This window comes from Dasypus novemcinctus, chromosome 29 (genome assembly GCF_030445035.2).
Source record: "Dasypus novemcinctus isolate mDasNov1 chromosome 29, mDasNov1.1.hap2, whole genome shotgun sequence".
Taxonomy (NCBI): domain Eukaryota; kingdom Metazoa; phylum Chordata; class Mammalia; order Cingulata; family Dasypodidae; genus Dasypus; species Dasypus novemcinctus.
Genome location: NC_080701.1, coordinates 5,616,273 through 5,639,030, shown reverse-complemented (window position 1 = coordinate 5,639,030; position 22,758 = coordinate 5,616,273). Strand labels below are relative to the sequence as shown.

The 22,758-nt window shown below is 40.7% G+C and overlaps 1 protein-coding gene across 5 annotated transcripts in view; it reads left to right on the top strand.

Moving 5' to 3' along the window:
- Positions 1 to 22,758, top strand: part of ZDHHC2 (zinc finger DHHC-type palmitoyltransferase 2) — a 79,079-nt gene that overhangs the window by 39,842 nt on the left and 16,479 nt on the right. For 4 of the 5 annotated variants that reach the window (XM_071212621.1, XM_071212620.1, XM_071212619.1 and 1 more), the window contains exons 4-8: positions 2,413 to 2,533; positions 6,691 to 6,760; positions 7,882 to 7,914; positions 17,163 to 17,283; positions 18,695 to 18,827. In XM_071212621.1, the coding sequence (XP_071068722.1) occupies positions 2,413 to 2,533; positions 6,691 to 6,760; positions 7,882 to 7,914; positions 17,163 to 17,283; positions 18,695 to 18,827 (478 nt within the window). The remainder of the gene's footprint in view (positions 1 to 2,412; positions 2,534 to 6,690; positions 6,761 to 7,881; positions 7,915 to 17,162; positions 17,284 to 18,694; positions 18,828 to 22,758) is intronic. The other variant, XM_058289974.2, reaches the window with a different exon arrangement.

Sequence of the window (22,758 nt, the reverse complement as noted above, 5' to 3'; positions counted from 1 at the left end):
CTAGTGCGGGGAGGGGCAGGTGTGCTCAGCAGGTGTTTGGAGCATGGGGACCAAGAGTTAAATTTCTACTTATGCTTTTAATATTTCTCTCTAATATGATATATAAGGCATATAACACTTTAGCTAACAGTACTTACGTAGTCAAAGGAAATAAATGCACATGTCCTAGCAGTGCATTCTCACATAGTGTTTTTTGCTGATAAGGTTACATGTTCACAGTGTTTAGAGACCATTGCTTTGGAAGAAAGAGCGCTTGCTTTGTGTGGTTAACAATCTTAGGTTATTCCATTAATGAAATGCAAAATCTTGCTCTAAGCTAATTCATCAGAGACTAGAGACCCCTCATTTGTTAAATGGGGGACTTGGACTTAAACTGACAGTAAATCACTCTCAAGTGCTAAAAATCTTTGGAAAATGAGGTTTGAAAAGTGTGAGAGAGGAAACAAACAAAAAATGAAAACTTTTTTGAAAAGTGGGAGAGGATGTACTGTAAGAAAATAATGTCAGTCTACAGTCCCTCACTATCAAAAGAACATGGGAAGTCTGGAAAATATGAAATAAAATTTACCTTCTCCATAGCAAGACTGTCAAATTGATTATAAGATTTTTCTCCCAATATAAAACCAATGTAATCTGTCCTAAGTTGTATTTTAAAATTGAAGACTAGGCAAAAGTGAAAGGAAAAGACATCCTACTGGACATCCTACCACTCTAACTCAGCCAGTCTCCGTTGTGAATTTCCTTCTATTTTCCCTAGATGTATTCAGAGTGTATGTTTCTGAATTTCTTCATGCAATCATCTGTCATCTGTTTATTGCCATTTTTATAAAAGCAAATATTGTCACTGGAAAATGTAAAAATTTACCCTGTGATTTCCCACCTGCTGCCTTTTTAGGCAGATCCCAGTGTTTCCTATTATAAATAGTGTTGTCCTTAACATGTTTATACAGAGTTTTCCATATTTTGGATTATTTTCTTAATATAAATTCTCAGAAGTAGAATTACAAGATCAAGGAAATCTAAGGCACTTGCCAAGTCATTATCCAAAAGATTGTAGCAAATTATGATGCTACCAGTTCTATCAGACCCTTGGCATTGCATGTTGTTATGAAAAAAATTGTTTATTGCCTATTTAATAAGCAAAAAGTTCTGTTTCAATTTATGTATTTTAGATACTGGTGAGGCTATAGAGCTATATTTTTATTATTTTGAGTTTTTCATATTGCTATATATGTATTTTTGTCCTAAAACAACAGCAATAAAGAGTAGATATACAATTCTGTGAATTTTCTGTTTGTTACCAAATCTTGGATTTTTTTCTTAACTTGCATATCCTTTAAAAATTATACCCTCCTTTAATCTGAAAACTATATTGGAGCACAGATCTGAGCTTCTAATGCCATTCTCTGATAAAAAGAAAGAGGGCTCCTTGACACACAGAAAAACCACCTTGATGGGAGTATGGCCAAAGCTAGAACAAATTGAACAGCACGATAAATAAAAGTGTTGGATTATAATCCAAAATATAAAATAAATATCCATGCCTCCATGCTGATATAAATAAATGACTAAATGAAGAAAAAATGGAGGAGAAGAGACAAACTTCTCTTATAGAAGAATTCCAAATTCATTATATAGATACTCTGTCCATTATTTGGATATGTCATACTCTAGTTAATTTACCCATTTTCCTTCTGATGGACATTTGAGTTTTATTTAGTTTTTGATATTTCAAGCAATGATATGTACCTATCCCTGTACCTGGCTCCTGGAACACATGGAAAGCAGATGTTTTAAACTGAATTTTGTGATTGTGAAGTTAGCTCCCCCCAAAGGTTTCATTTTTCTTGAATAAATGTCTTTTCAATTGATTTATCCAAATTGGCAGTATAAGAGGAAAATGGATAGTACTTTGATTACTGGAGAACTCATGTAAGGATTATTTCAAAGTTAAAAATCACTTAGATGAGAAACGATGCTTGACGGATTTGTTTCTATTTTTGTTCTTAATGTTATCCAAATGAAAAGAGTCATCCATTGGCTGAATCATCCAAATTCAGCCAGATTTGTTTATCTATTTTATCTATTACTGTAACTCGTGTTTAAATAGAACTTTACAGTTTATAAAGCATTTTTATTTATTCTATTCCTTTCGAGTTTCACATCCATCTGGGCAACTAGGTATTATTATAATATTGTCATTATTATTGTCATCATTTCCTTTTTCTAAATGTGTAACCAATGATGAGTGAAATTAAGAAAGTTGTCCGAATTTCAAGCCCCGCCCTCTCTCCGAATGCATACCCTGTATATCACTAATAGTTCACAAATTCCTTTTTCTAGGTATAATCCCTAGGCCGACATATTGTCATTTCTTTGCAATACTAATTAAGCTTTAAACTTATTCCACAGTTCCATCTCTCTTATGCAGAGAAAGAATTACTGGAGAGAGAGCCAAGAGGAGAGGCCCATCAGGAGGTGCTCAGGCGGGTGGCCAAAGACCTTCCCATCTACACCGGGACCATGTCTGGAGGTAAGGAGCCATGACGACTGGGCAGAACAGAAGCAGGATGCCCCGCGGGCACTATCAGAAAGCGTGTGGTTGCTCTGGAAACGTTAAAACTCTCTTTTAAAGACGGTGGTGCTGGGTCTTGGAACTGCCGTTAACCCTCCCCGGTGTGAGCCCGTACCCAGAGCGGAGGCCGGCGGTCCACACAGAGCTGCCCCTGCCCTGCGACTCGGGGAGGAGCTTAGGACGCTGGCACCTGCCCTGGCAAGTTGCGCGCATTTTTAAAGCCTTGACTCTGAGCCTTCCTGTTCTTGAGACAGCAGTGTCTGTCAGGAGGGTAAAATAAATAATGCACGTGCTCCTCGTCAATTTTAAACAGTGTTTACAATTCAGCTATTAGGACAGTTCTTCATCTGTCTTGAAAATCCACGGGGTGCTTTGCAAATACAATTGAATGGCCACGTCTCTTATATGGACCGCGTTTTTAGGCCCTTTAGCAGCCATGCCAATTAGCCAGCTGTCTTCAAATCTGCCATGCGTGGGCCTGTGACACCTGCCCCCCACAACCCACCTGCATGTTGTAGCCTAATCCGTGCAGCCCACCAGGCAGCGCCAGCCGCCTGGGGTACCGTGCGTGGAGAACGCAGCCCGCCTGAGCAGACGTGCTGTCGGGGCACCTGCCACCTCGGGTTCACAGCCCTCCTAGGGGAAAAAGGATGCGAAACATCGCGTTCTTATCTTGACGTTATTTATATTTGCTTCTAACGTACTTTACAGTCCTAACTGAATCTACTGCTCACGCACAGTTTTCACCTTCTGTTCCTCTGTGAGCACGTGCTGTGTGCTAACTCAGTTTCCCACAAAGACAGCGAGGGGCTTGAGTGTGTGTGCGCTACACAAACCCAAGCAGACACTGAGGGAACTGGAACTCCTACGGATAAATTCTGCTCGAGTGTCCAAAGCTAGCGCCGTGACAGTCCAGGTGCCGCACCTGCTGTCCCACACCTGCTCCAGGGCCAGCCCAGATGCCACTGAGTAAAGAATGGGGGGGCTGCACCCCAGCAGCCAGGCACTGTCAGTACCCGGGATGACTGCACCGGGGTGTGAGCCACCTCCTCGAGCAGTCCCTGCACTGCTGCTGCTCTTAGCTGCTGTGTGCCTGAGTGCCGAGGAGGAATTCATAATGAAATCTTTACTGGCGTTTCCTGGGCTAAGCTCAGGGTACCTGCTAGACTCAGTGGGGCTATCTGGAGGTGTTAATCAAATCATGCCAGGTATAAGGAGGAGGTTCCCGTGCAGCGCTGGGCTCCTGCAGGGGGGTGGGCGCTGCTCAGGAGGGGCCTTGCCCCCTCCCAGCCCCGCCCTGGGGCTCTGGGGTCATTTCCCTTCACCCCGGGAAAGTCCGTGGATAAAGGCAACAGAAAGGTTCAGCCGGTGTTCACCCACCCTTTTTATCCTCGAGAAAGAATAGAAGAAAGTGGGTAGTGATGTCTAGGATTTTTACCATCAAGTCCAAACCCCAAGTGTTTCCTCCAGACGCCAAGGAGAAAAATGCCGGGGGCCTGGTTTAAGCTGGCAGCTCAGTTTAGCAGGAAGAATTAAACCCCTGCCAGACCTGGCGTGGGGTGAGGCAGGCTGTCACCATCGCTCATCTCACTGCTGCCCCCTGCTTTCTTCTGATCCACCCACCTTCCACTTTTGACAGGGCTCTCAAATAGCTTCTTTCTTCTTCCTCAGTGATGATAATAATAATGATAATTAATAATAATGAGGGCTGCTTGCAATTTAGCTCTCTCCTTCCTGCTCTCCCACTTCCTACCATTAGAAGTGTAGTAATTAGTTTATTATTTGGCACACAGATGTTAATAGCATTTTCTCTTCAACATTTATAAAAACAATTTAAAATGACATAAGTAAAATTGAATAAATTCTCAAAAAATTCAAGTAAGAGACAGTTAAAGTTCCCCCTGACAATAGGGGTTTTTAAAAATGGTAATCAGACGATTTATTTTAAATTATAGTGCATGGTTTTCGGTGTTCATAGTATGTGTTGTTTTTTTTTTAACTTAATTTAAGTTTTGGAAAGCTGATAAACAAACTTATTTCTAAGTCGTTTTGATTTCCCATGAGCTCCCCTGTGATGTGAGAGGGTTTTGGCCAGTGGACTTTAAGGTAGAGATAACCACTAGAGACAATCCTGGAGAGAATACAGCGCTGTTCACCAAATCTCTCGTGGACGTTTTGTGGCTTTGGACTTGTGCTACCCCTTACAGAAACCACTAGCCCCGTGTGGCTGTTGAGCAGTTAAAATGCTGCTAGTCCAATCTGAGATGTGCTGTAAGTGCAAAATACACTGTGGAATTCAAAGATTTTTTACAAGGAAAAGGTGATAAAATCTCTCTTTAATATTTTATATCGATTATATATTCACATGATAATACTTCGGATATATTTAATAAATGACATACACCATTAAAATTAATTTCACCTCCTTTTTACTTCTTTTAATGTAGCTACTAGATGCTTCTAACTTCCACTTGGGGCTCACGTTATATTTCTAAATCTAATACTTTGTGTCAGGCAGTGGTAACGTACCTCTTCCGTGGAATGCACCTGCAGGCCGTCTTCCTTCAGATCGGCAGCTGTGCCACTGACCTCTGCAGTTCCTGGGAAAAGAAGTTGTAAGGGGTTGATTAAGAATTAATTTCAGTATGAAAACGACATCCAGAAAGAGCCCAATCATTCTTAGTTTATTGAAACGATTTCCTTTCTCCAGGATTATAATATTAGCTAATATGATATTGGTAATTATTTGTTGCAAGTCGTTTTTCCATACTTCAAGTTCATTAGTGTGACTGATCCTGCGGACTGCGTGTGCTCACGTCACGATGGTAGCCGACTTTCATAGTTGCCTACACTTTTGGTAGACTGCTTGCATTTGTAAGATGCCTGTGAGCTGAAATCACCACGAATCAGTCGTCCACAATTGTCTCTGACACCGGCATTTGAGAAGAAAAGACCCGGGCTTCAGTTACAACAGTTAAAACTCTCTATTTTTTTTTTCATTTCTTAATTGTATTTTTTGAAAGATACATAGATCAGAAAAAATGTTACATTAAAAAATACAAGAGGTTCCCACATACCCCACCCCCCACCCCACCCCTCCCACATCAGCAACCTCTTTCATCATTGTGGCACATCCATTGTGTTTCGTGAATATGACGTGGAACACTGCTGCACCGCACGGATGATAGTTCACATTGTAGTTTACACTCTCCCCCATCCACTCAGTGGGTTATGGCAGAATGTATAACGTCCAGCATCTGTCCCTGCAATATCATTCAGGACAACTCCAAGTCCCCAAAATGCCCCTACATCACATCTCTTCTTCCCTCTCCCTGCCCTCAGCAATTACCGTGGCCACATCAGTGCTACAATTTCTTCCATTACTAGTCCAATAGTTCTATAGTAGAATACCAGCAAGTCCACTCTAATCCATATTTTATTCCTCCATCCTGTGGACCCTGGGATGGTGATGTCCACTCCACCTCTATATCGAGAGGGGGCTTAGATCCCACATGGTTGATGGATGCCATTCTCCTGCTTGGAGTTGTAGGCACTCTCAGTTCCATCTTGTGGTCTTTGACCCTCTTCATCCCACTGTTAGCTGACCAGGTCAGCTAAAACGCTCTATTGAAAGCACTTCCTCCACTACCTACTTCTAATCTTCTATCTTGCCCGACAGAAAAGATAGGAGATCTTTCCCAATTTAAGTAACTAATACTATGTACTCACAAATTTCTAAAATGCATTTCCATCAGTCACCCTACCAGAGTAGAGGGCATAAACCGACTCACTAAAGGTTGATGTTCCATTTACTTTAATGGAAATGGACATTTTTCTTCCCTTGTGAATCTTACTGTACCTACTGATAACTGATAATGCCTTAGGCAAATCTCCTCCAGAGAGTCTCTTTACTTAGAAAACCTCTCCAGAGAACTGTGGTGACGGGCAAGTCGTTCCATTTGTGTACTTAAACAGAGCCAAAAAATATAAAATTTTTACCCCATTTAAATTCAGTGTATTTTTAGAATTTGAATGTGGGATAAATAGTAAAAGCTGTGTACCTGGTGTTCAGTCCACCGTTGCAGCTAAGGCTAAACAGAGCTTTCTGTTCCCAGCGATCCGGTACTGCGACAGATGTCAGCTCATAAAACCAGACCGCTGCCATCACTGCTCCGTCTGCGACAAGTAAGAGAGCTCTGGCCTCTGAGTGCACGTGCTCATGTCTTCTTGGAGTGGGCTGCTTTCCTCGCTGGTGCCCGATCACCACCTCTTCTGCTTATTCATGCTGCCCAGAGCTTTATTTGGGAACTAGATCCAGGACAATCACGTGGCTTGGGGGTACCATCGGTTGTCCCTTTTCCACCAGATTCACGCTGACTCGAACAACTTGTAGCGCATCTGACCTTGGTTACTTCAATTTATCAACTACCTCTGCTATGACTGTTTTCCATCTTTATAAAGATAACTTAGTTAACTTCATGGTCGCCATATGTTGGTATATATTTAATAAATGATAAAGACCACACTATTTGGTTAAGGGTTGCTATTAAAGGAAACGTTTTACCTAGACTTTCTGTAAATCTGTTAATGTTTTGCATTTTCTTTAGGATAAAATAGTTGTGTATTAACTTTAGAAGATTATTTTTATTTGCATTTTAAAACATGTATTTTTTTTCAGATTTATTTTATTTACTTATTTTAATTTCTCTCACCTCTCCCCAGTTGTCTGCTCTCTGTGTCCATTCGTTGTGTGTTCTTCCGTGTCTGCTTCTATTCTTATCAGCAGCACCAGGAATCTGTGTCTCTTTTTGTTATGTCATTATGTTGCATCAGTTCTCTGTGTGTGTGGCCACCACTCCTGGGCAGGCTGAACTTTCTTTCGCACTGGGCAGCTCTCCTTGTGGGGCGCGCTCCTTGCACGTGGGGCTCCCCTACACGGGGGACACCCCTGTGTAGGATGGCACTTCTTGCACACATCAGCACTGCACGTGGGCCAGCTCCACACGGGTCAAGGAGGCCCTGGGTTTGAACCATGGGCCTCCCATATGGTAGGCAGACACTCTATCTATTGAGCCAAGTCCACTTCCCAAAACATGTATATTTTAAATTTAAAGTTCTACTATAGCATAACAGGAATTGGTTATAGTATTTATTTTAAATTAGGACTTTTGCTTCTCTTTGTTAGGTAAGTATTTTCATAAATTTTAATTCCCACAACTCTTTTGAAATAATTGTATTCTGTATTTTCTTTTTATAATTTAATGAGATTAAAATTTTGAAAGGTGTTGAATGTTTTGTTTTTTTAGGTGTATTTTGAAGATGGATCATCACTGCCCCTGGTGAGTGTGGTTCTACATATGAAAAATTTTCTGTCACATATAAATTTTAATAAATGGATGCACTTATCTATTTAAATCTTTATAAATGAAATACTGCCTTGCTGAGGTAGGAAGTACTTCTAGATGTAGTTTCTAATATTTGTTTAATTATGTCACAAGAGCCATTATTCAAGAGAATTTCTATGAAATAATTCTATTTTTTTAAAGATTTATTTTTTATTTATTTCTCTCCCCTTCCCTCCAGTCACTCCCCCCTCCACCCACCACCCCAGTTGTCTGCTCTCTGTGTCTATTCACTGTTTGTTCTTCTGTGTCCGCTTTTATTCTTGTCAGTGGCACTGGGAATCTGTGTCTCTGTTTTTGTTGCATCATCTTGCTGCATCAGCTCTCCGTGTGTGCGGCGCCATTCCTGGGCAGGCTGCACTTTCTTTCGTGTGGGGCTGCTCTCCTTACAGGGCGCACTCCTTGCGTGTGGGGCTCCCCTACACAGGGGACACCCCTGCGTGGCAGGGCACTCCTTGCGCACATCAGCACTGCGCATGGGCCAGCTCCACACGGGTCAGGAGACCCGGGGTTTGAACTCTGGTGGTAGACAGACAGTCTATCTGTTGAGCCAAGTACACTTTCTCTATGAAATAATTTTAAAGCCAGTAAGTTAACACTTTGAAAGATCATTTCTCACATTTTCTCAGAACAAATGTTTTTCTTTGTTGCACATGAGTAAACGCTGACTCTAAAATACTTCCCAGAAATGTACACAAAATATGTATAGGACACTTCACTGGAAGTTTCCAATAAGGAATTAACAACTCTAAAGGTTTAACATTTTAATTTAAATAAAACTTGACGTTAAGGAGAATAGCAACTACACAAATACACAGATGATATGGTTAAATGAGAGTTTCCACTTGGTAATCATTAGTGTTTCCTAGTGTTTCCATGTCACAAAATTAGGTAAGCTAGAGGAGTATTTGAAAGTCCAATGAACAAAGATTGATTTTTTTTCTGCCTTTCCCTTTAATTTTTTATCTCATTGTGCACACAGTCCTGACAACGGTGAGAAAGTTGTCACAGGGCTGGATTTGAACACCAAGCATGCTTTGTCTACAAGCCTTACCTTCCTTCGGGGGTGGTACCACAGAAGAGGAGACATGCCCGCACACCTCTGCTGGAGGAGTAGGGGACGGCTGGGCAGCAGCGGGCAGCAGGAGAGGAAGTGGGGCTCGCACTGCTCTTGCTCTTCGGTCTACCTCTTGGTGTACCGTAGTTCCTTTTCTCCCCCTAGATTTTTTCCTTTGAACTGCTGAGGCTAGTCAACACCTATGACAATGAGCTTTTCCTCAAAGAAAGGTCTGGACAAATAGCTCCTCTTGGTGCTCATTTTCCTTGGCTGCCTTCCTGCTTCGATACCTTTTCTTGATTCTGTCACTCCTCTTGTTCCACCACCTGTCGGGGCTCGCACACCTCTAGGGGACCCTCCTGCCCTCCGGCCCCCCGTGCCCCAGGGCCTGCGCCTCTTTGCTGCTCTGCCTGCCGGGGGGACGGGCCCGCTCACCAGGGCCAGGGCCCTGAAGCCTGGGGGGCGCCTGGCCGCTCCCCCTTCCTGTGTCCAGCCAGCTGTCCCCTTTCCTGGGCAGGGCCTGCTTTGGGGTGTTGGAGGGGGTGCCCTAGATGCATTGGCCCAGTGGTCAAGAACCCGTGGCCTGGAGCTGACTCCTGCCCTCTGACAAGGGGTTGTGACAACAAACGTAGCGAGGCAGGAAGCGTCAGACCCGTCCCCTTCCGTGCAGCTTTCCAGGGCCCTGCAGGACCCCAGGCCACAGGGACAGAAGCTGGTATCCCTGGGGTCCCCTTCCAAACCCACGGCCGGCCTGGCCCCCGACAGTGGGCCCATAAAAACAAGCATGCACACAATTGCACCGTGTTCATAAAGGTCTATTTCATTATTGATGGGCAGCACATTTGAACAGCTAACTACACTTAAATAATGTATAAGTGACTGCACCACTGCAGCACGGCTAACTAGATAACCAATTCAACTGGAAACCAGCTAACAAGCAACTGTCGAAGTGTTTAAAATACGGCCCTTGTTTAGATCATGCTTTGTTCTGATCACCTTCTTGGGGCAGGAAAAAGTCTGCTGGTCACAATGGAAATACACGAAGGCCAAGTCTTCTGACAGCCGTTCCCAGAGGTTTCTCCAGCTGGGTTAAGCCTCCAGCTCAGGGCAAGCCCAAGTGCGTGGCCTCCAGCATTACTGCCCTCTTCCCGTCTACCAGAGCAGAGCGCGTCAGCGTCACACCAGCCTGAGCCCGAGGGTCGCCCGCTCCAACCAAGCTAGGGTCGTTGACTTTTGCAGAAAAGGACGCAGTGGGCGCTGCACTTGATGTGGTACTGCCATTGAATGAGCTGGACCAGTGGATGTTGTAAGATGAGGTTTAAAATTTTTTGGTTAAATTCAATCATCCTTAGAAATACTTTGGTATCTCAGTACATTACAAATTATGAATAAACAGGTATACATTAAAAAAAAAAAGTGGGCTCCAGCGCAGACCCCTGGCCGCCTGTGCCTGTCACCCTGTCGCGGCCCGTGGGCCAGCAGGCTGCGCAGAGCAGGGCCTCCAGCTCCGAGCCCCCTGTCCCCCGGCCACGGCCCCGCGCCAGAGAGGCCCGTCCCTCTGGGTGCCTGAAGGTTTGGTGTCAGCTGAGGGGAGTGGTGTGTGATTTATTTTAAAAATTTTCAAATTGAAATGTTGAATTAAAAATTTTGTAGGGAATGCATATTCATTGTTCTGAATTTACCAAAAAAGCGGGGGACAAAGCGTTCCCCCAGCGCCCGCCTTCTCCCCCCTCACAAGTGGCAGTGTTCTTATGCCTTGTACTCTCCAGGTGTGATTGTGAGTCCTTGCGTGTGTGTGTGTGTGTTTGTGTGTGTGTGTAGCACTTGCCCCCCTCCACGCATGCCTTCTTTTTTACCAAATCTATTTTATTGATACATATTAATAAAGCATAAATCCATCCAAAGTGTGCAGTCAGTGGTATGTGGCATAGTCACATAGTTGTGCATTCATCACTTCAATCATTATTACAGCATTTTCATTATTCCAGTAATAATACAGATAAAAATAAACAAACAAAGCTCATCACTGCTCAATTTCTCTTTGCTTCCCCTGCCATACAGAGCTGCTATTCTGTTTCCATCTCTCCGGTTTATTTGTATTTATATTTTGTAAAAACAGTCTTATAGATGCAAAGTATTAGCCAAAAGGGTACAAAATACCAGAAATCTGTGGGTTTTTATAAAGGATATTTATTTGGGGTAGGAGCTTACAGATACCAGGCCATAAAGCATAAGTTACTTGCCTCACCAAAGTCTATTTCCATGTGTTGGATCAAGATGGCTGCTGACGTCTGCCAGGGTTCGGGCTTCCTGGGTTCCTCTCTTCCCAAGTCTTGCTTCTCTCTGGGCTAAGCTCCTCTATTTGCTCTACAAGGTCAACTGTAGACTATGAGGCTCTCTAGGCTTTGCCTCTCTCCACAAGGTCAGCTGTAGACTATCAGGTGAACGGCTCTGTCTCTCTCCCTGGGATTTCTGCCATGTCTAAGGAGCCATCTCTGTCCCTCTATGTTCTTCTCCTGGCTCAGGTCCTCTCCTCCTGGGGCTGGCTTCTCTTTCCTCTGTGTGCTTACTTCCCAAGACTCCAGCTCAAGACTCTAGCATCAAACTCCTAACCAAAGCTCCAACATCAAAATCTTCAACTCTGTCCTTTGCCATGTCGTTTGTCATGGCACTCTACTGATGTGGCCCAATCAAAGCCCTAATCATAATTTAATCACACCCAGGTACAGATCAGTTTACAAATATAGTCCAATATCTATTTTTGGAATGCACAACTATATCAAACTGCTACATGCAGTATCATCCATATCCATGTTTTACATGAGGTTTTACTATCTTATACAGTCCCATGTTATAGTGTTTAGCTTTCCTTCTAGTAATATACATGACCTTAGACTTTCCCTTTCAACCACTGTCATACCCATACAATAGCTCTAGTTACAAACACCATGATATTCTTTCTCCATTTCTGTTCCTTTCCAAAGATTTACAAACAGCCTTTTAACCAATTCTGCACAGATTTACTCACAGTTTTCCATTTTCTACCCTCATCCTATTTTCTGGTGACTTATATTCTAATTATTAATTCCACGAGTTTACACAATATATTTAGTTCATAATAGTGCAATCTTACAGTATTTGTCCTTTCATCTATGGCAGGCTTCACGCAACATCATGTGTTTTTCACCATTTATATTTTTTCTTTGGGCAAATGTCTGTTCACATCTTTTGCCCATTTTTAAATGGATAGTTTATCTTTTTATTGTTAAGTTGTATGACCTCCTTATATATCATGGATATTAAACCCTTATTGGTTAATGTGATTGCCAAATTTTTTCTTCCATTGAGTCGGCTGCCTTTTCACCCTTTTGACAAAGTCCTTTGTAGTGCAAAAGTGTTTAATTTTGAGGAGGTCCCATTTATTCATTTTTTCTTTTGTTGCTTGCACTTTGGGTGTAAGGTTTAAAAAACTACCTCCTACCACAAGTTCTTGAAGATGTTTACCTACATTTTCTTCTAGGACTATTATGATTGTCACTTTTATATTTAGGTCCTTGATCCATTTTGAGTTAACTTTTGTATAAGGTGTGAGTATGAGATAGAAGTCCGCACTATTACACTAATTGATTTTCTTGCACACACACTTTTTTATTTTACACAAATGCACTGGGTAGTGCCTCTTTTTTTCTACTTAATATATCCTGGAGATTTTCCCATATCAAAATATAAAGAACTTCCTCATTCTTTTTAACAGTCATACATGAATATAATAATCACTTATCAGAGGACTTTTAAGATATTCCCAGACTGTCAGCCATTGTATATAGGTCTGTATATTGATTTTGAAGTTCAGTATCTGTCATCTTTGAGCATTTGAAAAATTAGATAAACAGTGTGTATTAGTCAGCCAAAGGGTTGCTGATGCAAAATACCAGAAATTAGTTGGTTTTTATAAAGGATATTTGTTAGGATAGAAGCTTACAGTTACCAGGCCATAAAGCATAAGTTACTTCCCTCACCAAAGTCTATTGCCACATGTTGGAGCAAGATGGCTGCTGACGTCTGCAAGGGTTCAGGCTTCCTGGGTTCCTCCCTTTCAGGGTTTTACTTCATCCTGGGCTCAGGGTTCCCCTCTTCCCAGGACTTGCTTCTCTCTAGGCTGAGTGTTCCTTTCTTCCTGAGACTGCATTTCTCTCTAGCTCAGCTGCTGTGCTCAACCCAGAAGGCCAGCTGTAGTCCATCAGGCAAATGGCTCTGTCTCTCTCCCCAGGGCTTCTGCCATGTATAAGGAACTGTCTCTATTCCTCTGTGTTCTTCTCCTGTGTGTTCACTTCCTGGGCTCCAGCTTAAAATGTCATCATCAAAATTCCAACTCTGTCCTTGGCCATGCCTTTTATCTGTGAGTCCCCACCCACCAAGGGGTAGGGACTCAGTGCCCTATAATGTGGCACAATCAAAGTCCTAATTATAATTTAATCATGCCCAGGTACAAACCAGTTTACAAACATAATCCAATATCTATTTTTGGAATTCATAACTATATCAAACTGCTATACAGTGCTTCTCTGCTTTTTTAAAATTTATTTCTCCCCCCTCTCCCCGCCTCCCATTGTCTGCTCTTTGCGTCCAGTCACTGTGTGTTCTTCTGTGTCCACTTGTATTCTTGTCAGTGACACCAAAATCTGTGTCTCTTTTTGTTGCATGATCTTGCTGCATCAGCTCTCTGTGTGTGTGGTGCCACCCCTGGGCAGGCTGTGCTCTTTTCATGTGTGGCGGCTCTCCTTGCAGGGCACACTCCTTGCGCGTGTGGCTCCCCTACATGGGGGACACCCCTGCATGGCACAGCACTCCTTGCGCACATCAGCACTGCACGTGGGCCAGACCATTACACAGGTCAGGAGGCCCTGGGTTTGAACCTTGGACCTCCCCTGTGGTAGGCGGATGCTCTATCAGTTGAGCCAAGTCTGCTTCCCTGGTACTTCTCTGTTGTCAATGATTTCCACATATCTGCTGTGGCCAGTTAAAATTACTCATCAGAGTGCAAGAGATCAACCTCACACTTGTGTTTCAGCTGAAATAGTGGTTCTGTAGCATTTGCTTTATTGGGTTTTCTATCATAGAAGTGTTTTGTCTTTCAATATAAAATGTAATTTATTAATAAATTATATTAATAATAAACTTTGACATTCTTGCCTAAGGTTACTTAACACAAGTAAGTAATTTTAGCTTCAATTTATTCAGTGTCGTTAATGTGCTAGAAACTGTATAAATATATTTATATGTAGAGAGAGAAAGAAACTATATTCATATGTATGTAAAATCTGTAATCCTACAGCAATGACAAAAGTAGAGATTATTTGAACTACTTTTTTTTTTTTTTTTTTTTTTTATTTTATTTTATTTTTTATTGACTTTGTAATAATATTACATTAAAAATATATATGTGAGGTCCCATTCAACCCCACCCCCCCACCCCCCCTCTCCCCCCCCCCCCCAACAACACTCGTTCCCATCATCATGACACATCCATTGGATTTGGTAAGTACATCTTTGGGCACCTCTGCACCTCATATACATTGGTTCACATCATGGCCCATACTCTCCTCTATTCCATCAAGTAGGCCCTGTGAGGATTTACAATGTCCGGTGATTACCTCTGAAGCACCATCCAGGGCAGCTCCATGTCCCGAAGACGCCTCCACCTCTCATCTCTTCCTGCCTTTCCCCATACCCTTTGTCCATTATGTCCACTTTTCCCAATCCAATGCCACCTCTTCTATGTGGACACTGGATTGGTTGTGTCCATTGCATCTCTATGTCAAGAGGAGGCTCAGATTCCACCTGGATGCTGGATGCAATCCTCCCATTTTCAGTTGTAATCACTCTAGGCTCCATGGTGTGGTGGTTGTCCTTCACCTCCATCTTAGCTGAGTGTGGTAAGTCCAATAAATCAGATTGTAGGTGCTGGAGTCTGTTGAGGCTCAGGATCTGGCTATCACATTGTCAGTCCAGAGATTCAAATCCCCTAAATATATCTTAAACCCCAACATTAACTGCACCTCCAGCACATTAGCATGAAAGTCTTATGAAGGGAGATCCCATCTGAGTCCAGATTCATCACACATAAACACCATTATTTGAACTACTTTAAAGAGGAGGAAAGTGAAGGTCAGAAAAATTAAAAAGTGGGCCCAAAGTTACATACCAAGTATTTTGGACTTCAAAGACCACAATCTTTCCAATATATTATGTTCCTTTTCTAATTCAGAAGGCGATTGTCCTGAAGCAGAGCCAACAATTGTGACACTGAATTTAAGCGCCTTAGAGGGATATTTACACGAGTGTCTTGCTTATCCATCTGAGATCACTCCTTTTCCAGTGGAGGAAGCCGGGGCTCAGAATCAGCCTTCTTCCTTCGTAAATTCAGCCTAGAAAGCAGTAGGCAGCAGTGCTAGCGTGCGGGACAGAGAGACTCTAAAATCACATCAAGCTCAGGAAGAAGTGAAGTATTACGAGGTCTATAAAGAAAAGCATTTTCCTTTCTCTTAAAGTGCCGTTGATCATTTAGTACAGACCCTGTTTCTTGCATTCCTTAGCTCTTTCCTGCCCCTTCCAGTTCTCCCCTGTCCACGGGGCGCCTTGCCTGCCCCCACGTGTGCAAAGCCTCACAGCGCCTTGGGCTTGGCCGCCTCCTTCCCCACACTTGGCCACCGTCCAGGGGAAGCAGAGGAGACCCCCTGAGAATAGCTGGACTAGGCATGTGTGGAACCATTTCCAGTAGGATTTCTTGCATTATTCCACTTCAGACACATACAAGGCAATCTCCATCACTGCTTTACATTCCACAGGGATCTCGACAGCTGCGAGTGGAACTGCTTTCATACGATGTGTGGGTGCAGTTGGTGGCTTCTTTATGAATTTATTTGCCATTGGCAAGACCCTTACATTCCAAAATTATTGACTCTAATGTTGTTCCCTTTACCTTATATTTTTTAAGGTCAAAATGCAAATATTTTCCAAGTGAATGGAATTTCATTTTTAAAATATAGAAAACAAAAATGTTGAGGCTTATTAGCAAAGTAACAGAGTAAACTTACTTTAGCCACATTAGAGGGAGAACAAAGACATTTGAGGGAAGCGATATGTGTATGTTTTGTGGAGTGGGTTCACTGTATCAGCTAACAGAGCTCACTGAGCCAGCGAAGATACGGCCAGTTACCACTTAGCTGTTGTACCATATCCTTATACAAGATCATCTGGTAATACTTTTGTCTATATGAAAAGAAAAAAAGAACTCTGGTAGAAAGAGTATGTGACTATAAAATGAGTTGTATTTGCATTAGTTTATTGATATGATCATTTGAATTCTTAACCCCTCCCAATGTAATGATTTTAAACAAGGAACTAAAAAAAAATGATAAATCTCCATATTTGCAATCATAGAATGTAAAACTGGCTTTTGCAGACCATCTCAGAAGGTTTATTCGACAGATAAGGAAAATGAAATCCAATAGATTATTTCACTTCCTCGGGTTGACCTAATTATTTCGTGCCAGCTGTGCATTATGCCCTGGCTTGTGTGACTCCCAGTCATTTATCTTTTCTTAAACCTCCCAGTTAATCTGCTTTGACAGCTGGCTGCTTCAATGACGTGTTAATGGCACCGCAAGCCAGTCATTGGTGAAGGGTGTGTCTGATGTGGGAAAACTTGAAAGGGTTTGAGTCACTTAATCAAAGTTGAAAATCAAAGCCAGAGATAACACAGAGGAAGCCCCTCTGCCTGGCTTTTTTAGGTTTTTCACAGGCTCTGCGTTTTTAGGTTTTAGGTGTGTTTATATCTTATTTGTGTAATAAGACATAATATCCAGCTTCAGGTTCATGATTAATTAAAGCAGTATTAAATATCAAAAATTTTTAAATCCAGGCACAGACACTCCTTTTTAGTGAAATGGATTTTTTAATGTTTTTCTGAAGTGTAAAAAATCTTATGAGTTATACTTAAAGAAATTCCAATAAATTTAAAATGTTATGAAACCAAACAGTATGTTCAGATTGAGCATATATATATATATATATATCTGTTGAATTTGTAAACTGATTAATAATGCTGTTTTTGTTTTGTTGACAGGGTTAACAATTGTGTTGGATTTTCAAATTATAAATTTTTCCTCCTTTTCTTGGCTTATTCTCTACTCTATTGCATATTTATTGCTGCTACAGATTTACAGTATTTTATCAAATTTTGGACAGTAAGTCATCATCTTATGACTCTTTTGATATGCAAAACTACATAATATAGAGTTTTCATAGTGAATTATTGCAGGCACTGTTTATACAGAATAGAGCTAATTTATATACAAAGTATAAGAAAAATCTTTCAGTATTTAAAATTAAGCATTTTCTTTATGTGTAAAAAAGATTATTTTAAAAAATCATTACACCTATAATGTCCTGAATTTTTATTAGGTATTACTTGATTAGGCTTTCAGTGTCTCATTTGCTTCCTGCATTATATATCTTGAATGTAGGCAAAAGAAAATTAAAATTGAATATTTTAAATAAACAAATATACTCCTTGCAAATGATAGCAAAAAACAGTTTATCCCCTGCCAGGATTGCTTCTTATTTCATTCGGTTCTTTACTATGGTAAAGGATAACTGAATTTCTGGACCGTTTTTGTGGGTTTTGAACCAAACTCAATATCTCACTTTTACTGAGTGCCTCCCGCATGCCAGCTAGCGTGCTAAGCAATCTCAGTGAATAGACGTTCTCCTAACGTGTAGGTGCAGGTGCTCCCAGCGTCCAGCCGGGCGGAGGCCTCGGGCAGTGTCTGAGAATATTGCTTCACTGCTCCTCAAGGCACACACCTGAGAAGGAAAGCCCGAGTTTCTCCCGGGGCTGGCCCTGGTGGCGAAAGCTGAGGAAGAGCTCTGTGGCCCTTGATGGGGCTGCAGGGTGCCCCTGGCCTCACCCTCCCCTCGAGAGGCACCTGCGCCTCCTTGGACACAGGCAGTGCGCGTCAGCGGTCGTGCTGTGCCACGGCCTGCCCCTGCCACGGCTGTTGTCGGGCTTTTTGGACAGGTGGTGTGTGCTAGTGTTGATCTTTTCCATCACACTGTGGTTTAAGACAGCTTAAGCATTCCTGTGGGGGTGTTGTTTGCGTTCTGCTCGTTGATGCTGTTCTTTGTAGGACTGTAAAATTCAGTAGAAAGAACTGTCAAATTTGGGCAATTAGCCTTCATTTTCTCGTGTTATAATAAGACTAAATGTGTGAATCTGTAGCATATTAAAAAGTATTCAGGTAGGAAATTTAAAACTTTATTTTATAGCTTATCCTGCTCCCTATTAAAGTTTACATACGTTCTACCATACATTTTCTATCTTTTGTTGAGCAAAACAAAATAATAAATTTCCCAAATTTTAATATATATTCTACAAATATAAATTCATATCCCAGTAAACAGTTTTAATCTGATGAAATATATAGAGATGTACACATAAATACATGTGTTTATATATATATATATCCTCAGGGTTCTCCATATCTAAACTTAAGAAAAATTCTAAGAAAAAAGAAAAAAAACCCTTACTGATCTACTTACTAAAGTAGAATTCTTATCCTTTTGACAAAACATTTTATTTTCTTCCTTTCTTTGTAGAATGGCCTACCTGATACTCAAGCCAAGTTCCATATTATGTTTTTATTCTTTGCTGCAGCTATGTTTTCTGTCAGCTTGTCTTCTCTGTTTGGCTATCATTGTTGGCTAGTCAGCAAAAATAAATCTACATTAGGTGAGTATCCAAACTTTGTAGTTCACAGAACTTTACATATATATAAAAATATTCATCAGAAGTTGCTGTACGATTAAATACCAACACACAGTGGTAAGAATCATTCTCATTTCCCACATTTTCCTGTGCAGTGTGACATAGTGGTATGCAAATTCATCCATTATTTATGTTTATTGAATGTCCATTGTGTAAAGCATTGTGTGTATCTAATGGGGAACAAGGGCAAAACAGTCCAGTGGGGGACAGAAAAATCTTATAACCAAATGTAAGAGTAGTTACAGAATGCCAAGTGCTCTGAAAGAAACAAAGAGGATGCTGAGTAAAGAATGAAGCCCTGGAGATGGTAGAAGGAAACCTGTAGAAAATATCTCACAAAAAAACAAGCACCATTTAAACCAAGACCTGCAGTGTGAAGAAGCCAGAAAATCAACTCAGAAAAAAACAGTGTGTTCGCAGCCCTGCAGGTGTGGGGTACCGGGAGATTCATGGCTGTGCGTCCTGCATAAGAAAAGAAGAAAGGCCTGAAATCAATAGCTTAACTTTATACCTGAAAGAATTAGAAAAAGAAGAGAAAACTAAACCCAATGGCCACAGAAGGAAGGAAATAATAAGGATTAGAGTGGAGATAAACAAAATAGAGAATAAAAAACAATGAATAAAATAAACAAAACCAATAGTCCCTCCTTTGAAAGAGTCACAAAATTGACAAACATTAGTAGATGGATTGAGAAAAAAATGTGGAAGACTCAAATCACTAACCTTAAGAAATGAAAGTGGGAAGCATTACCACAGACCTTATAGAAATAAAGAGAATTCTGAAAGAATGCTATCACCAATTATATGACAAAAAAATAGATAACTAGATGAAATGGACAAATTCCTAGAAACATACAAGTTACCAAAACTGATTAAGGAAGAAATAGAAAATCTGAATACATCTGTAATAAGTAAAGAGATAAAATTCATAACAAAAAGCCTTCCAAACCAGAAAAGCCCAGGACTAGCTGGCTTCACTGGTGAATTATGCAAACCATTTGATGAAATATCAATCATTCTCAAACTTTTCCCAAAAACTGAATGAAAGAAATGCTTCCTAACTCATTGTATGGGACCAGTATTACTGTGATGCTAAAGTCAGACAAAGATATCACAAGATGAAAACTACAGACAAATACCCTTTATAACTATGGATGCAAACAACCTCAACAAAATACTAGCAAGTAAAATTCAGCAGCATATTAAAATATATACTATCAGTAAGTTGGGATATATCTCAGGCATGCAAGCATAGCCCAACAGGCAAAAACCAAGGTAATATATGACATTAATAGAATAAGGGGAAAACCCACATGAGCATCCCAACTGATACAGAAAAAGCATTTGACAAAATCCAAAATCCTTTCTTGATAAAACCTGTCAGAAAACTAGGAATAGAAAGTAATTTCCCAACATGATTTATGAAAAGCCCTGTAACATCATACTCAGTGGTGAAAGGCTGACAGTGTCCCGCCTAAGATAAGAACAAGACGAGGAGGCATGCTTTCGCCACTTTTATTCAACACTGTATTGGAAGTTCTAGCCAGAGCAATTAAGCAGGAAAAAGGAATTGTAGTCCTCCAAATTAGAAAGGAAGAAGTCAAAACTATCCCTATTTGCAAATGATATGATCTTATAGAGAGAAAATCCCAAAGAACCCAAAGGAAATACTGTTGGAGCTAATAAACAAATCAGCAAAGTTGCAGGATACAAGATCAACATGCAAAAATCAGTTGTTATTTCTACATAATAGAAATGAACAATCTGAAAAGAAAATTAAGAAAATAATTCCATTTACAATAGCATCTAAAATAATAAAATATCTAGGAGTAAATTTAATCAAAGAGGTGAAAGCTTCGTACACTGTAAACTACAAAGTATTGCTGAAAGAAATTAATGAAAACCGAAGTAAATGGGTTGAAAGACTTGCCGTTGTTAGGATGGCAATGCGACTCAGAGCAATCTACGGATTCAATGCAATCCTTATCAAAATTCCAATAGCCTTTTTTTTCCCCAAAAAATGTAAAAGTTGATTTCCAAATTCATTGTAAATAGGACCTTTTTAAAGTGTTATTTTTTGTTAGAGGGTGGCCAACTGAATCAGGCTGGGCTTTCATCTGAATCACTGGCCTCCTTAATAAGTAGAATGAAACTCAGTTATAGAGAAAAAGCCGTAGGGAAAGAACTGGAAGTCCACAGAACCTGGAAGAGAAGATGGTGCCACGTGCACGGCCATGTGACAGGAAGGCCGGGGACTCAAGGATCGCTGGTAGCCACACCCAGGATGCCACGGGCTTCAGGAAGAAAGCTTCTCCTTGCTGATGCCTGAATCTTCGATTTTCCGTAACCTCAAATGTGTAAGCCAAAATTCCTGTTTATATTTTTGTTTTTATTTTTTTCAATATTTTTTATTATCCCAAATTTTTATTTTTTTATCTTTTTGTAATTTTTTTGTATCTTATTTCTTATTTTTTTGAAAATGAAATGTTTTAAATCTTCCCTTAAAGATACATAGATCACACAAAATGTCACATTAAAAAACCTAAGGGTTCCCATATTCCCCACTCCCCGCCACTCCTCCCACATCAACAGCCTCTTTCATCATTGTGGTACATTCATTGCATTTGGTGGAAACATCTTGGAGCACTGCTGCACCATATGGATTATAGTTTACTTTGTAGTTTACACTCTCTCCCAGTCCATCCGGTGGGTTATGGCAGGATATATAACGTCCTGCATCTGTCCCTGCAGTGTTGTTCAGGACAGCTCCAACTCCTGAAAATGCCCTGCTATCACACGTCTTCTTCCCTCTCCCTGCCCTCAGCAACTCCCATGGCCACTGTGATGTAGAAATTCCTGTTTTTAAGCCACCCACTGTATGGTATTTGTTTTAGCAGCTGGGAAACGATTACAAAGAGCTAAAACTATAAAACTTAGAAGGAAGCATAGAGGTATGTCTTCATGAGTTGGATTTGGTGTCAAAGTCTTGCATATGACACCAAATCATAAGCAACAAAAGAAAATTACATAAATGGTGTTTCATCAAAATTAAACATTTTGTGCATCAATGGACTTCATCCATGAAAGTAAAATGACGATATAAAGAACGGGAGAAAATATTTGGAAACCAAATATTTGATAAGGGCGTAATAGCCAGAATATATTTTTTTAAATCCTACAACTCAAACACAAAAAGCCAAACAACCCAATTTTACACTGTGCAAAAGACTTGAATAGACATTTCTCCAAAGAATATATACAAATGGCCAATAAGCACATGAAAAGATGGTTACCATCGTTAGCCATTAGAGAAATGCAAATCAAAAGCACAATTAGATACCAATTCACACACACTAGGATGGCTATTATTTTTTAAAATGGAAAGTGTAGGCATGGATGTGAAGAAATTGGAACTACCATGCATTATTGGTAGCCACTGTGGAAGACAGTTTGGCAGTTTTTCAAAAAAGTAAACATATAATTAGCATATTCTAGAAATTCACCTCTTAGGTATATACCCAAAAGAATCGAAAGCAAGAAATCAAACAGATACTTGCATACCAATGCACAAGTGTTCCTAGTTCTCCAAATCCATGCCAACATTTGCTATTTTCTGGGTTTTTTTTTTATATATTAGCCATCCATTGGGGTTTCTAGAACTCTTTAACGTCTATAAATTTCTACAGTTAGGTTGTAGCAATGAAAAGAATTTTTTAAGACAAAATGGTCCTACAATTATAAAAATATTTTACAAAAAGCTATATATATTCGAGGGTGGCAAATGCTGACCATCTTGAAAACCACTGCTTTCTTCGTAGTACCTTGACTCTCCTGGTTAGAGTTAATTTTCTTTTTAAACTGATGGACAAAAATCATTGTATACTTGTTCATACTC